This window comes from Rhinoderma darwinii, chromosome 4, assembly GCF_050947455.1.
Source record: "Rhinoderma darwinii isolate aRhiDar2 chromosome 4, aRhiDar2.hap1, whole genome shotgun sequence".
Taxonomy (NCBI): domain Eukaryota; kingdom Metazoa; phylum Chordata; class Amphibia; order Anura; family Rhinodermatidae; genus Rhinoderma; species Rhinoderma darwinii.
The window spans coordinates 61,593,041-61,606,096 of NC_134690.1; the positions used below are offsets into that span (position 1 = coordinate 61,593,041).

The 13,056-nt window shown below is 41.3% G+C and overlaps 1 protein-coding gene across 2 annotated transcripts in view; it reads right to left on the reverse strand.

The window, feature by feature from the left end:
* The window catches only part of ALLC (allantoicase), a 69,484-nt gene that overhangs the window by 37,281 nt on the left and 19,147 nt on the right, over positions 1-13,056 (reverse strand). For both annotated transcript variants that reach the window (XM_075861135.1, XM_075861136.1), the window contains exons 5-6: positions 2,562-2,684; positions 1,558-1,634 (exon numbers count right to left, since the gene is read on the reverse strand). In XM_075861135.1, the coding sequence (XP_075717250.1) occupies positions 1,558-1,634; positions 2,562-2,684 (200 nt within the window). The remainder of the gene's footprint in view (positions 1-1,557; positions 1,635-2,561; positions 2,685-13,056) is intronic.

Genomic DNA, 13,056 nt, shown 5'->3' on the forward strand with positions numbered 1-13,056 from the left:
TAAAGAGGATCTGTCACTAGTTTAGTAATGCCCTATCTCCTAACTAATCTAAAAGGCGCTGTCACACTAATAATCATAGTGAAAATTGTGTCCCAAAACGTTTATTATTTTAAAAGTTATGAGCTTTTTACCAAATAGGCAAATGAGCTTATACTTGACAAATGGGAGGTAACAGCAGCGATTCTCCTGAGGAGGAGCCACCTCACAGCCTCTGACCCTGTCCTATCAGCATGAAGCTGCTTCACACAGTGTGAGAGACTGAGGCTGGAGGGAAGGGGGAGCACTTCAAACGCCATATCTCGGGCTGTGGAACACCTAGTACAGTGGTGGCATATAAAATAGGAGTTTCTAATCTTTCATATGACTCCAGGATCTCAGTTCTAGCTGTGACACAACCGGCGATATCACCAGTTGAAAACCCAGTATGGAATGGAAGCTGTATACTATATGATCACGCTGTGTTGCTGGGCAGGGAAGGGGGAGAAGCTGTATGCTGATTGGACAGCGTCATACAGAAAAACATTACACCACCCAGAGTGAGAAGAAAGAGTCCCCTCCTATTAGAGCCACATTTACATATTTAGAAAAATGCTCATAACTTTGCAAATAACAATCATTTTTTTTAAAACAAATCAAACTGTAGTTATCAGCAGCAAAGCGCCAATTAGATTAGTTAGGAGATAGGGAATTAATAAACTGGTGACAGAGTCCCTTTAACACCAGCAAGAGACTCGTATACGGTAATGTTCTTGTACGAGGGCTCTCCGCTGTCTGCGTCTGCCCCTGTAGAACATAGTAAGGGGTGAAACTGTCTGTAAAAATAGATCACTTTGTCCAGTGCTCATAATAAAAATAGATGTATCCGTTATTTTCCCAAGCTGGAGGAGCTTGCACAGATTATTGTGATTGTGATTATCAGCATTTTTCAGTTTACGGTAAAGGCTGCTCATTTTAGTATCTGACCTATAGACATTTATAACTTGTCATCTAATCATTCATTTAAGTTTTCTAATGTGCCTATAAGAATTATGGCTATTTGTGATTAAGTTGTCAAGAATTAAAAGCAAAAAAGAAGGTTGGCATTCATGTTACATTTTTTTCCTGTGAAAGATAATTCGGATACTGCTTAATATACTTCTTAAATGGGTTGTCTCATGAAGACAACATCTGTTCATATGCCCTTTTGGTGCATATGGACATAATAACCCCCTCTATGAGCCAGAACGGAAAACCACTCTGAACGAGCGGATCCGGTTCTGGTGGACTTGAGCCGTTATTGTATTACAAGGACGGCTATTCATCTGAATGGCAGCCGTGCAATGCTACATTTTCCCCCGCAGCAGCCAATGCAGCGGATATGCCGGCCTGGCCGCGGCTTCCCCCGGCCAATCTAGCTCATTGGCAGGGATGCACATAACGGGACCCAGGTGCCGCATTCTGAAAGGGGATGTCCCCAGCATTAGCTGGGGGTCTATGAGCAGGGCCCTTCAACATTTCACAAACAAAAAAATAAAGTGATTAACTCTTACTCTTCACATGCCTCTATGTCTACCCTACCATTTCGACAGCTTTAATATCTTCATCAGTCGCAGCAGATCCACTTCTGTCCCCTCTTGGAGGCAGCGATATCTTTTCTTGAGAGACAAATTATTTCATTAAAAATACTAAATTGGCAGACTCCCATATTTCAAATCATTAATATTGATGTCATGTATGCTTTGCAAAAGTGAATTTTTATAAATATGAACCATAAGTTAAGGGAATGTTTGGGATGCAATTAATGATTATCAATGGTGGGGGAGATTTTTGAAAACTGTTGCAAAGATAAATGTGTATTTGCCTTAAGCAACCAATCAGATTCTAGCACTTATTTTTCAAAGGCCCTTATGAAAATGAAAGAAGCAATCTGTTTTATTGCCATGGGAAACTGCTAGACTTTTTGTCTTTGCTAAAATGTTTTAATATCATCTGCTCAGATTCATTTATCTGTGATTTTGTCCAAAACTGCGGCAAAGAATTTGATTTAACCACAACATGTGAATACACCCATATAGTATTTACAGGCAAACCGCCTTCTTCAATACACATTTTGCAGCAGGGTAGATCATTTTTGCACCTTGCATATGGATAAATAGTGTCCCTAGTTATTAATTTTAGATCTCATCCAGGGGTGTTACAAGTAACCAATGTGCCCATAGCAGAACGTGGAATCGAGCATCACCGCTTAACGAAATGAAAGTGATGCTGCAGAAAAGGGATAAGCAACGCAGCAAGGGCACAACAAGTAACAATGGGGTTCCAAAACTTTCATCAGTTTTCCACTCCCCTTCCATCATCTACAGTCATTACTTACTGCACCTTATCCCTGAGGGACCCCATAGTTATTGGGCCTCATAGCAGCGGCTGTGCTGTGCACCAACCAGTAGCACCAGCCAGTTAAAAAAAAAAGTACAACACTTTTGAAACCACTCAGAGTAGTTGCTAACTAATATAAGAATCACAGAATAACCAAAAATAATCCGAAATCAGTGTAATATAGATTATATGGAAATAACAGTCACCTTGTAAACATGCGACCTGAACTGAAATGTGCGGTGCATAATTTCCAGTGAAGAAGTGTGTGTCCACATGAAACCCATGAATGACTCCAGGAACACCCAGTTCAATTATACACCAGTCATGTCCTAGGTAGAAATGCATAGTATTAATACATGTAAGTGGGAAAAACTGTTTTACAATGATTTTACTAGTTCGTCCTATTGCTATCCACTGAACAGGAAGAGATGAACCTGGTACTGAACATGGTAATATCTAAAAAGAAAGCCATCCCCTAACCCAAACTTCATTTGTAAATTTTCATAAGTAATCAGTTGACCTTCTTTAAAATTCCCTTATATTTACGTGATTCCATATTGGCATTCATGGTACTGCTCCCCGTATCCCGATGCTTTCCTTAAGCACCCTCCAATTTTACATAAGTGTTTTGTAAAATAGGAAGATTCTTAAAAATGCTGTAACTCAAATGCCCCAATTGCAGAAGCTCAAATATATTATTTCCACACCCATTACTAGTTTCAACCAATTCCCTAAGAGCGCCGACATCCCTGCCAACATGCAAGCCTCTGTAGTTGTGATTCAAGATAATAGCTACAAAAACATGGCAGAGCCTCCTTCACTCAAAGGCCTACATAGATATTTCTGTCTTATTCTAACCCTCTTCCTGCCCCAAATCAAATCATTTGTGATAGTTTCTAGTAATTTGAATATGTTCTCATCTATCCAGACTGGACTTTCTGCCAAGACATGCAGTATCTGCGGCAGCAAGACCATTTGGATGATTCTATCAGCCCTTGAGAGTAGCATTTTCACCCATGTGGAAATTTTAGCCGTAGTTTAGTTATTACTGGCATTACATTGAAAGGTGTATAGTTGTTATCTTCCCGATCAATTTTTATTCCCAAGTATTCAAAAAATTGGTCCGCGTTAAGGATCCTCAACTCCCCTATTGGGTCCATCTCGGCCTTATCTAATGGAAGCAGGATTGACTTATTCCAGTTAATCTCCAACCCTGATAGAGAGTCAAACTCCCCAATCAACTGGATAACCTTTGGCGCAGATTTCTCAGCATAAGCAAGGCATAATAATATATCGTCTACATATAAAATGCTACTGCCTAATCCCCTAATAGTGCTTTTACATCTTATCAATAGCGCCAAAGGCTCTATAAAAATAGAAAACAGTAGCAGAGACAGGGGCAGCCCTGACGGATTCCCCTACACAAAGTAAAGGGGGCTGATACATCACCATTGACATTCAATCTAGCCTTTTGAGCTGCATACATCAATTTCACAAAGTTAATAAATTTTTTGCCAAACCCGAACCTTTCAATTATTTCCCAGATGAAAACTCCTCCTTGTCAAGCACATTAATGGCATCCAGAAACAGGATGGCACGTGTCGTCGTCACCAACCCCCCCCCCCCCCCCCCCCCCGGCCCAGTTGTATGTTCACAAATGGAGATTGGTATATACATTTCTTTTTGATACAAATCCACTTTGATCCAAGTGTATAATTGAGGAGATCACACTCTTTACTCTCAATGCCAATACTTTTGCACAAAATGATATGATTCCCACTCACTCTGATTTTTTTCCTTCTTTAAAATCAGGGTAATTATTGCTTCAGACATTGACAATATAAGTGCTCCTGCATCCCTTGATCCGTTTATAACTTCACGGAAGATTGGTAATAATACAACTCCATATTTTCGATACAAATCAAATGAAAACCCATCTGATCGAGGAGATGTATCCCCAGAAAAAGAATCAATAGCTTCTCTCAGCTCCCCAAAAGTAATGGGGTTTTCCAATCCTTCCGTTTGTTCCTCAGTTAGGCCCAGTTCACACTGAGTTTTTTTATAGGCGGAAAAAAATCTGCCTCAGAATTCCTTCAGGAATTTTGAAGCAGATTTTGAACTGCCTGCGCTTTTGTTTAACGATTTTTGCTGCGTTTTTTGTGGCGTTTTTTGCTTGCGGCCGTTGCAGCTAATGCAAGGGCTGCAGGCAAAAAACACAGCGAAAAATTCACGGAAACGAACACCACAGGTTTTTCTGCCTCTCATTGATTTCAATGGGATGGCAGAGTCGTAATCCACAGGAAGAAAGGACATGCCGCTTTTTCTCCCGTGAGCGGCCAAAAGCCACCTGGAAAAAAAGAACACCTCGGCTACCTATTGAAATCAATGGGAGCGATACCGGACGGTTTTTGGCGCGGTTCCCACATCAAAATCAGCGCCAGAAAACTCTGGGCCTTAAGGCAGGAAAGTTGATCCATTCCAAATACTGATCTATTCCATCTTGTTCCACTCCCACCGATAAATGATTCATATAATTTAGCATATTAATGAAGAAATTTCTCTTTGATGTTCTCTTGATTATAGGAAAGGCATCCCAAGGGCTTTTTGATGTAAGAAATATTCCTATCTGTCTTTTGGTTTTGAACAACTTGGGCTAAATGTTTCCCTGGTTTCCCAGACTCACAGAAATGGTGCTGTCCCATAAAAAAAGATTTTTTTCAGCAAAAAATCCTTATACTTGCTCTTTACATCAAACAGTATCTCCTTATTGCTGGCTGTTACTACTTCTGAGAGGTCTCTTTCAGTTTGTGTTACCCTTTCCTTAAGCTCATTCTCTTGTTTCATAAATGATCCACGCAAGTAAAAATCTCTCCAATCAGCGCACCTCTAAGGAATGTTTTTAATGCATCCCATACAAAATGTATATGGGTAGAATTCACATTCATTTTCCAAAAGTGTAACAAATGGCAGGTATGTGGACCCACTCCACCCTGTCAAGCGCCTTAGTAGTATCCAGAAACAGGAGCAAACGAGCGCCGATCAATAAGCTGTCTCGATCAGTGCTTGTTTACACGGCCCATGTCGGGCCCTGTAATTTAGCCTTTACAACTTAAATTGGGGTAGGGTATAAATGGAATACCTCCCAAAAGAGCATTGGCTGTGCGAGCATGGAGCGAGATAGTTTGACGAGAGAAAGAGATGGAAAGGAATCATTTTAAAAAAATACCCTTCTTCCCCTCTGGCAGGGCAATGCCCACGCCCCTCCATTCATAATCTATTAGTTACAGCCTACAGATCACTAAGTCCCCCCACCTCCTCTCCCATTCAAGAAAAATCTTAAATTCACGTTTTTGCGCCAGCAATTACTAGCATCATAAACCTACAACCAGAGAAATCTAGTATACACAATTTTCTCCAGTAATTACTTGGTTAATAAGCCGATACTGTCCAACTAACCAACCAGCAGCCTTTTCAGACGAGGTAAAAAAAAGTCACTTGGTCCTGATATACCAGAAGCAGCTTTGCTGGAAACAACAGAGAGTAGCCAATCTGTGCCTGTAATAGCCGCGTCTTTACATCTAGGAAACTACGCCTTTTAAGTTGTTTCCCCCTGGAGAAGTCCGCTAAATGGCAATCTATTTTCCATAATACATTATGGTTTTAATCTCTCTGGTTTTTCTAAGTATACAATCTCTATCTTTAGAGCATAGGAATTTATTTTCCTCTAGCGGGTTGCCATATGGTTCACTTTGACAACTTTAAAGGGAACCTGTCACCAGCATTTCACCTATTAAACCGACTATACCTGATGGTAGTGGGTGAAAAATCATTTCTATATAACCTATAATTATCTTCTTAGTCGGCTCTGTAGCTTTAGTATTCAGCTTTTTAGTGTTCCCGTATGCTAATGAGCAGAAAAGAGTCAGATCTTCATTTGAAAAGAGTCAAAGCTTTGTTTTGAAAAGAGTCAAATCTTCATTCCTCAAGTCTTTCCGAGTGTACCTCACCTTCTTACTTTTGATTGACAGCTCCTCGCCTTCCCCCAGCACACAACATCCCACGCTTGTGCATTGATGTTCTCTTCTGGTGTGTGCGCACAAAGGGACACCGGATTATTACGATAAAAGGCGCAAAACGTTTGCAGACCGTTATTTACAGTCGGAGGAGGAATTTAGGAGAGGGGATAACGGTAATGAACTTTTGATAGCAGCGGCCAGTGAAGGATAAGTAAAGTTCAATAGGTGAAATGCTGGGGACAGGTTCCCTTTAAGTTAAAGAGGCTCTGTCACCAGATTTTGCAACCCCTATCTGCTATTGCAGCAGATCGGCGCTGCAATGTAGATTACAGTAACGTTTTGTTTTTTAAAAACGAGCATTTTTGGCCAAGTTATGACCATTTTTATATTTATGTAAATGAGGCTTTCTAAAGTACAACTGGGCGTGTTTAAAGTAAAAGTCCAACTGGGCGTGTATTGTGTTCGTTACATCTGGGCGTTTTTACTTGTTTTACTAGCTGGGCGTTGTGTATAGAAGTATCATCCACTTCCCTAAACAACGCCCAGCTTCTGGCAGTGCTGACATAGCGTGTTCTCGAGAGATCACGCTGTGACGTCACTCACTTCCTGCGCCAGGTCCTGCATCGTGTCGGACGAGCGAGGACACATCGGCACCAGAGGCTACAGTTGATTCTGCAGCAGCATCAGCGTTTGCAGGTAAGTCGATGCAGCGACTTACCTGCAAACGCTGATGCTGCTGCAGAATCAACTGTAGCCTCTGGTGCCGATGTGGCCGACACGATGCAGGACCTGGGGCATGAAGTGAGTGACGTCACAGCGTGATCTCTCGAGAACACGCTGTGTGTCTGCACTGCCAGAAGCTGGGTGTTCTGAAGAGAAGTGGATGATACTTCTATGCACAACGCCCAGCTAGTAAAACAAGTAAAAACGCCCCGACGTACGCACATAATACACGCCCAGTTGTACTTTTACTGTAAACACGCCCAGTTGTACTTTAGAAAGCCTCATTAACATAAATATAAAAATGGTCATAACTTGGCCAAAAATGCTAGTTTTAAAAAAAAAAAAACGTTACTCTTATCTCCATTGCAGCGCCGATCTGCTGCAATAGGAGATAGGGGTTGCAAAATCTGGTGACAGAGCCTCTTTAAGTTGTTTTACTGGTTCATGGTTCCCCAGTTGTCTTATAATGTATCTCCATTAAACTGAACCTACAAAGTGGCAGTTGTTCTGGAGGACTGTGCGTATTCTTGCATTATATGAATAACCATTAAAGGAACAGTGTCACGAAAAAAAAATTTTTTACATCAGTTTGATTTTAGTGTTTTATTAAAAACTTTTATATTTATTTGTGTGTTTGTGTTTTACTTTTTTTTATTTTTGAACTTTTTCTTCCCTATGGGGGCTGCCATTTTTTTTTCCATTTCTGTATGTGTCGATTAACGACACATACAGACATGGAATACGGCACATACAGTCCCATAGTGAATGCGAACGGGGCCCGTTCCATCCACTATGCTGTACGCCGTCTGTGTGGGAACGGCGCATGCGCCGCTCCCACACTGTCCAAGTTGAACTGTGCGACGTCCGGCGCCATTTTCCTGTGGACCGGAAGTCGCAGCCGGACAGTAAGATTACTACTTCCGGTCGCGGCTTCCGGACTTGTGCACTTGGAGCGGGAGGTAGCAGACAGAGCGGACGGACCGTAGGGAGCGGCGGCGGCAGGAGCAGTTAAGTTATTTCTGTGTATGTACGTGTTTTACTGTGTGTTTACTACTGTATGTAAACCTACTACACTGTGTGTTAGCTCAAAAAATGGAGACACACAGTGTAGGAGGTTTGACCGTTCAATCCCCTCGTTTCTCCCGGCACTAGCCAGGATAAAGGAGGGGGGGATTCTGAGAGCTCACTAGAGCGAGTGAGTTTTCTCAAATTTTGCAGCATAAAGCAATGTGGTTGCTTTACCACATGCAATGCTGCAATTTTGGGAATTGCTCCATCTAGTGACCAGCACTGGGAAATATTATAAATTAGAATCTAATTTATAATATTTCCTGACTCGTGAAAAATTGTTTCAAAATTAGAACAATGTTTAATCACATATACACTAATTGTTTAACTAAAAAAAAAAAATTTTCTAGCGTCACATTCCCTTTAAAGCAGTTGTACCAGAATCGACAATGATCACCTATTCACAGAATAGGTGATAGTTGTCTAATTGCTGTGAGCCCCACCGCTGGGACCCCACCGATTGCAAGAACAGGGGTCCCGAACCCCCGATTCCTCCTCACTGCTAAACTGCAGTGAGGAGGGCATTAAATTGAGTGGCCACTGAGCATGCGTGCTGCTGATCCATTCAAAGTCTAGGGGAATGACAGAAACAGCCGAGTACAGCAATTGGCTGTTTCCGTCTGTCCCATAGACATTGAGTGTAGCGGCAGGCACATGCTTGGCTGCCGCTCCATTCAAGCCCCTCCTCACTGTGGGGGTGCAGTGAGAAGGAACAGGGGGTTTGGGATCCCCGTTCTCGCAATCAGTTCGGGGTCTCACCGCTGGGGCCTCCAGCGATCAGACAATTATCACCTTTTCTGTGGAAAGGTGATAAATATTGATTCTGGGACAACCCCTTTGATTACATTGGGCCCTGTGTAATACTTAAGTGCTTAACCCCTTCACGACCACCCCACGTAGATTATCGGGTTGCAAAGCTGGTCGTTGTGCCTGCAGCGGTGATCCGAACCGATTAACCCCTTAATTGCGGCAGTCAATAGTGACCGCCGCATTTAAGTTCTTATAGCAACATCGGCACCCCGCTACGCGATTGCGGGGGCCGATTGTTGCGGGGGGCGATTGCTATGGCAAATGGAAGCCTAACAAAGGCTTCCTATCTGCCATTACGTTAGCCGATTAGGCCCCGCCCGGAGGCGGAGCCTGATCGGCTTGCTGTCAGTGAACAACTGACAGTTCTAATACATTGCACTACATGGGTAGTGCAATGTATTAGAACATCAAACAAACAGTTGGACCTTCAAGTCCCCTAGTGGGACTAAAGAAAAGTGTAAAAAAAGTAAAAATAAAAGTTGTAAAAATACAATAAAAGTTTCAAATAATAACACAAAACACAATCGCCCTTTTTCCTTTATCAAGTCATTTATTATTGAAAAAATTAATAAAGCCATACATATTTGGTATCGCTGCGACCGTAACGACCTGAACTATAAAAATATGATGTTATTTATTCCGCACAGTGAACGCCGTAAAAAAAAAACGAAAAAATACTGACATAATTGCTATTTTTTGGTCACTTTGTCTTCCAAAAATTGAAAGAAAAAGTGATCAAAAAGTCGCATGTACCCAAAAATGGTACCTATAAAAACTATAACTCGTCTCGCTAAAAATAAGCCCACATACAGCTCCGTCAACGAAAAAATTAAAACCGTTATGGCTCTCACAACATGGCGACAGAAAAAATCCATTCTCTTTACAAAGGTTATTTTATTGTGCAAAAAGTTGTAAAACATAAAAAAGTGCTATAAATTAGGTATCACCGGAATCGGACTGACCCGCAGAATAAAGGTAACGTGTAATTTATAACGCATGGTGAACGCTGTATAAAAATAATTAAAAAAATAATGTCAGAATTGCTGTTTTTTGGTCACCTTGCCTCCCAAAACAAAAAGGATAACATGTGATCAAAAAGTTGCATGTACCCCAAAATGTTACCAATAAAAGCTACAGCTCGTCCCGCAAAAAAAAACAGCCCTCATACCACTACGTCTATGAAAAAATAAAATTAGTTAAGGCTCCAATAAGCCAGGAAATAAAAATATGCAGATGTGCCGGCCCGAGGGAAACATTTCTTCTGTTTCAAGTGGCGAATTATCAAGGCCCCTAAAATTAGGGAACCAGGAAGGGGAGGGCCCAAACATATCTGCTGAAAGCGAGGGTGCCCGTATTCTACCAGGACAACACTTTTCAGCAAAATTCCTCAAACTACAAAGGTGTGGAGTGTGGACCAAAAGGGGGATAAGAAAGGACACAGTTTATCAGTGCGACACCGGCCTGTGCAGAAAGGATTGTGTCACAGCGTAACACACATCTATGGATTTTATTGTTTTGTTTACCCCATTATTATACCACCTGACTATGCCCCTTATATACTCCGCCCGGCTTACATGTACCCCCACATTATAAACGGAAACACCAGTAAGACTCAATACAAGCAAAATCCACACTCCAAAAGCCAAATGGCGCTACCTCCCTTCTGAACCCTACAGTGTGCCCAAACAGCAGTTTACTTCCACATATATGGCATCGCCATACCCGGGAGAACCCTTTTAACAATTTTTGGGGTGTGTGTCTCCAGTGGCACAAGCTGGGCGCCACATATTGGCATATCTATAGAAAAAAAATCCCATTTTCACTCTGCAACATCGAGTGCACACCAATTTCTGCCAATCACCTGTGGTGTTAATATGCTCACTACACCCCTAAGTGAATACCTTGAGGGATGTAGTTTCCAAAATGGGGACACTTCTGGGGGGATCCACTGTTTTGGTCCCACAGGGACTTTGCAAATGCGACATAGCGCCCAGAAACCAATCCAGCAAAATCTGTACTCCAAAAGCCAAATGGCGCTCCTTCCCTTCTGAGCCCTACTGTGTGCCCAAACAGCAGTTTATGACCACATATGTGGTATTGCCGTACACAGGAGAAGTTGCTTTACAAGTGTTGTGGTGCTTTTTTTCATTTATTTGTTGAGAAAATGAAACATTTTCAGCTAAAACTACGTCTTATTGAAGAAAAATGATTTTTTTTAATTTTCACTGCCCAATTCTAATAAAATCTATGAAACACCTGTGGGGTCAAAATGCTCACTACACCCCTAGATGAATTCCTCAAGGGGTGTAGTTTTGTGAATGGAATCACTTTTGGGGAGTTTCCACTGTACTGCCACCTTAGGAGCTTTGCAATAGTGACATGGTGTCAAGAAACCAATCCAGCAAAATCTGTGCTCCAAAAGCCAAATGGCGCTCCTTCTCTTCAGATCCTTGCCGTGTGCCCAAACAGCAGATTATGACCACAAATGGGGTATTGCCGTACTCCAGAGAAGTTGCTTTACAAATGTTGTTTTTTTTTTTATTCCTTTATTTGTTGAGAAAATGAAAAATTTTGAGCTAAAGCTACGTCTTATTGGAAAAAAAGTATTTTTTTTATCTTCACTGCCCAATTCTAATAAAATCTATGAAACCCCTGTGGGTTCAAAATGCAAACTACACCCCTAGATGGATTCTTGAAGGGGTGTAGTTTCCTAAATGGAGTCACGTTTTTGGTGTTTTCACTGTTTTGGTCCCTTAGGGGCTTTGCAAATGCGACGTGGTCTCCGCAAACCATTCCTGCTAAATTTGAGCTGCAAAAACCAAATGTCGCTCTTTCCCTTCTAAGCCCTGCCGTGTGTCCAAACAACCGTTTATTACCACATGTGGGGTACTGTTTTACTCGGGAGAAATTGCTTTACAAATGTAGTGGTGCATTTTCTCCTTTTAGCCCTTGTGGAAATTAGAAAAAATTAGCTAAACCTACATTTTCTTTGAAAGAATGTAGATTTTCATTTTCACGGCCTACTTCCATTAATTTCTCCAAAAAACCTGCGGGGTCAAAATGCTCACTATACCCCTAGATAATTTCCTCAAGGGGTATAGTTTCCGAAATGGGGTCACTTTTGGGGGATTTCCACTCTTTTGGCGCCGCAAGAGCCTTTCAGACCCGACATGGAGCCTAAAATATTTTCTAATAAAAAAGGAGGCCCCAAAATCCTCCAGGTGCTCCTTTGCTTCTGAGGCCTGTGCTTCAGTACATAAGTGCACTAGGGCCATATGTGGGGTATTTCTAAAAACTGCAGAATCTGGGCAATAGATATTGAGTTGCGTTTCTCTGGTAAAACTTTCTGTGTTACAAAAAAAAATAGATGAAAAATTTATTTCTGCAAAAAAAAAAAGAAATTTGAAAATTTCACATCTACGTTGCCTTAATTCCTGTGAAACATCTAAAGGGTTAAGAAACTTTCTAAATGCTGTTTTGAATACTTTGAGGGGTGAAGTTTTTAAAATGGGGTGACTTATCGAGGGTTTCTAATATACAAGGCCCTAAAATCCACTTCACAACTGAACTGGCCCCTATAAAAATAGCCTTTTGAAATTTTCTTGAAAATGTGAGAAATTGCTGCTAAAGTTCTAAGCCTTGTGATGTCATAGAAAAATAAAAGGATGTTCAAAAAACAATGCCAATCTAAAGTAGACATGTGGGGGATGTTAATTAGCAACAATTTTGTGTGGTATTACCATCTGTCTTACAAGCAGATACATATAAATTTAGAAAAATGCTAATTTTTGCAATTTTTCGCAAAATTTTGGTGTTTTTCACAATTAAATACTTAATGTATCGAGCAAATTTTGCCAGTAACATAAAGTCCAATGTGTCACGAGAAAACAATCTCAGAATCGCTTGGATAGATAAAAGCATTCCGAAGTTATTACCACAAAAATTGAAACATGTCAGATTTGAAAAAATTGGCTGCGTCCTGAAGGCCAAAACAGGCTGTGTCCTGAAGGGGTTAAGGAACATTTATCAAGATGCTCTCCTAGTGATAACAACTGATGGCATGATCAGCTGCCAGTGTACCTGC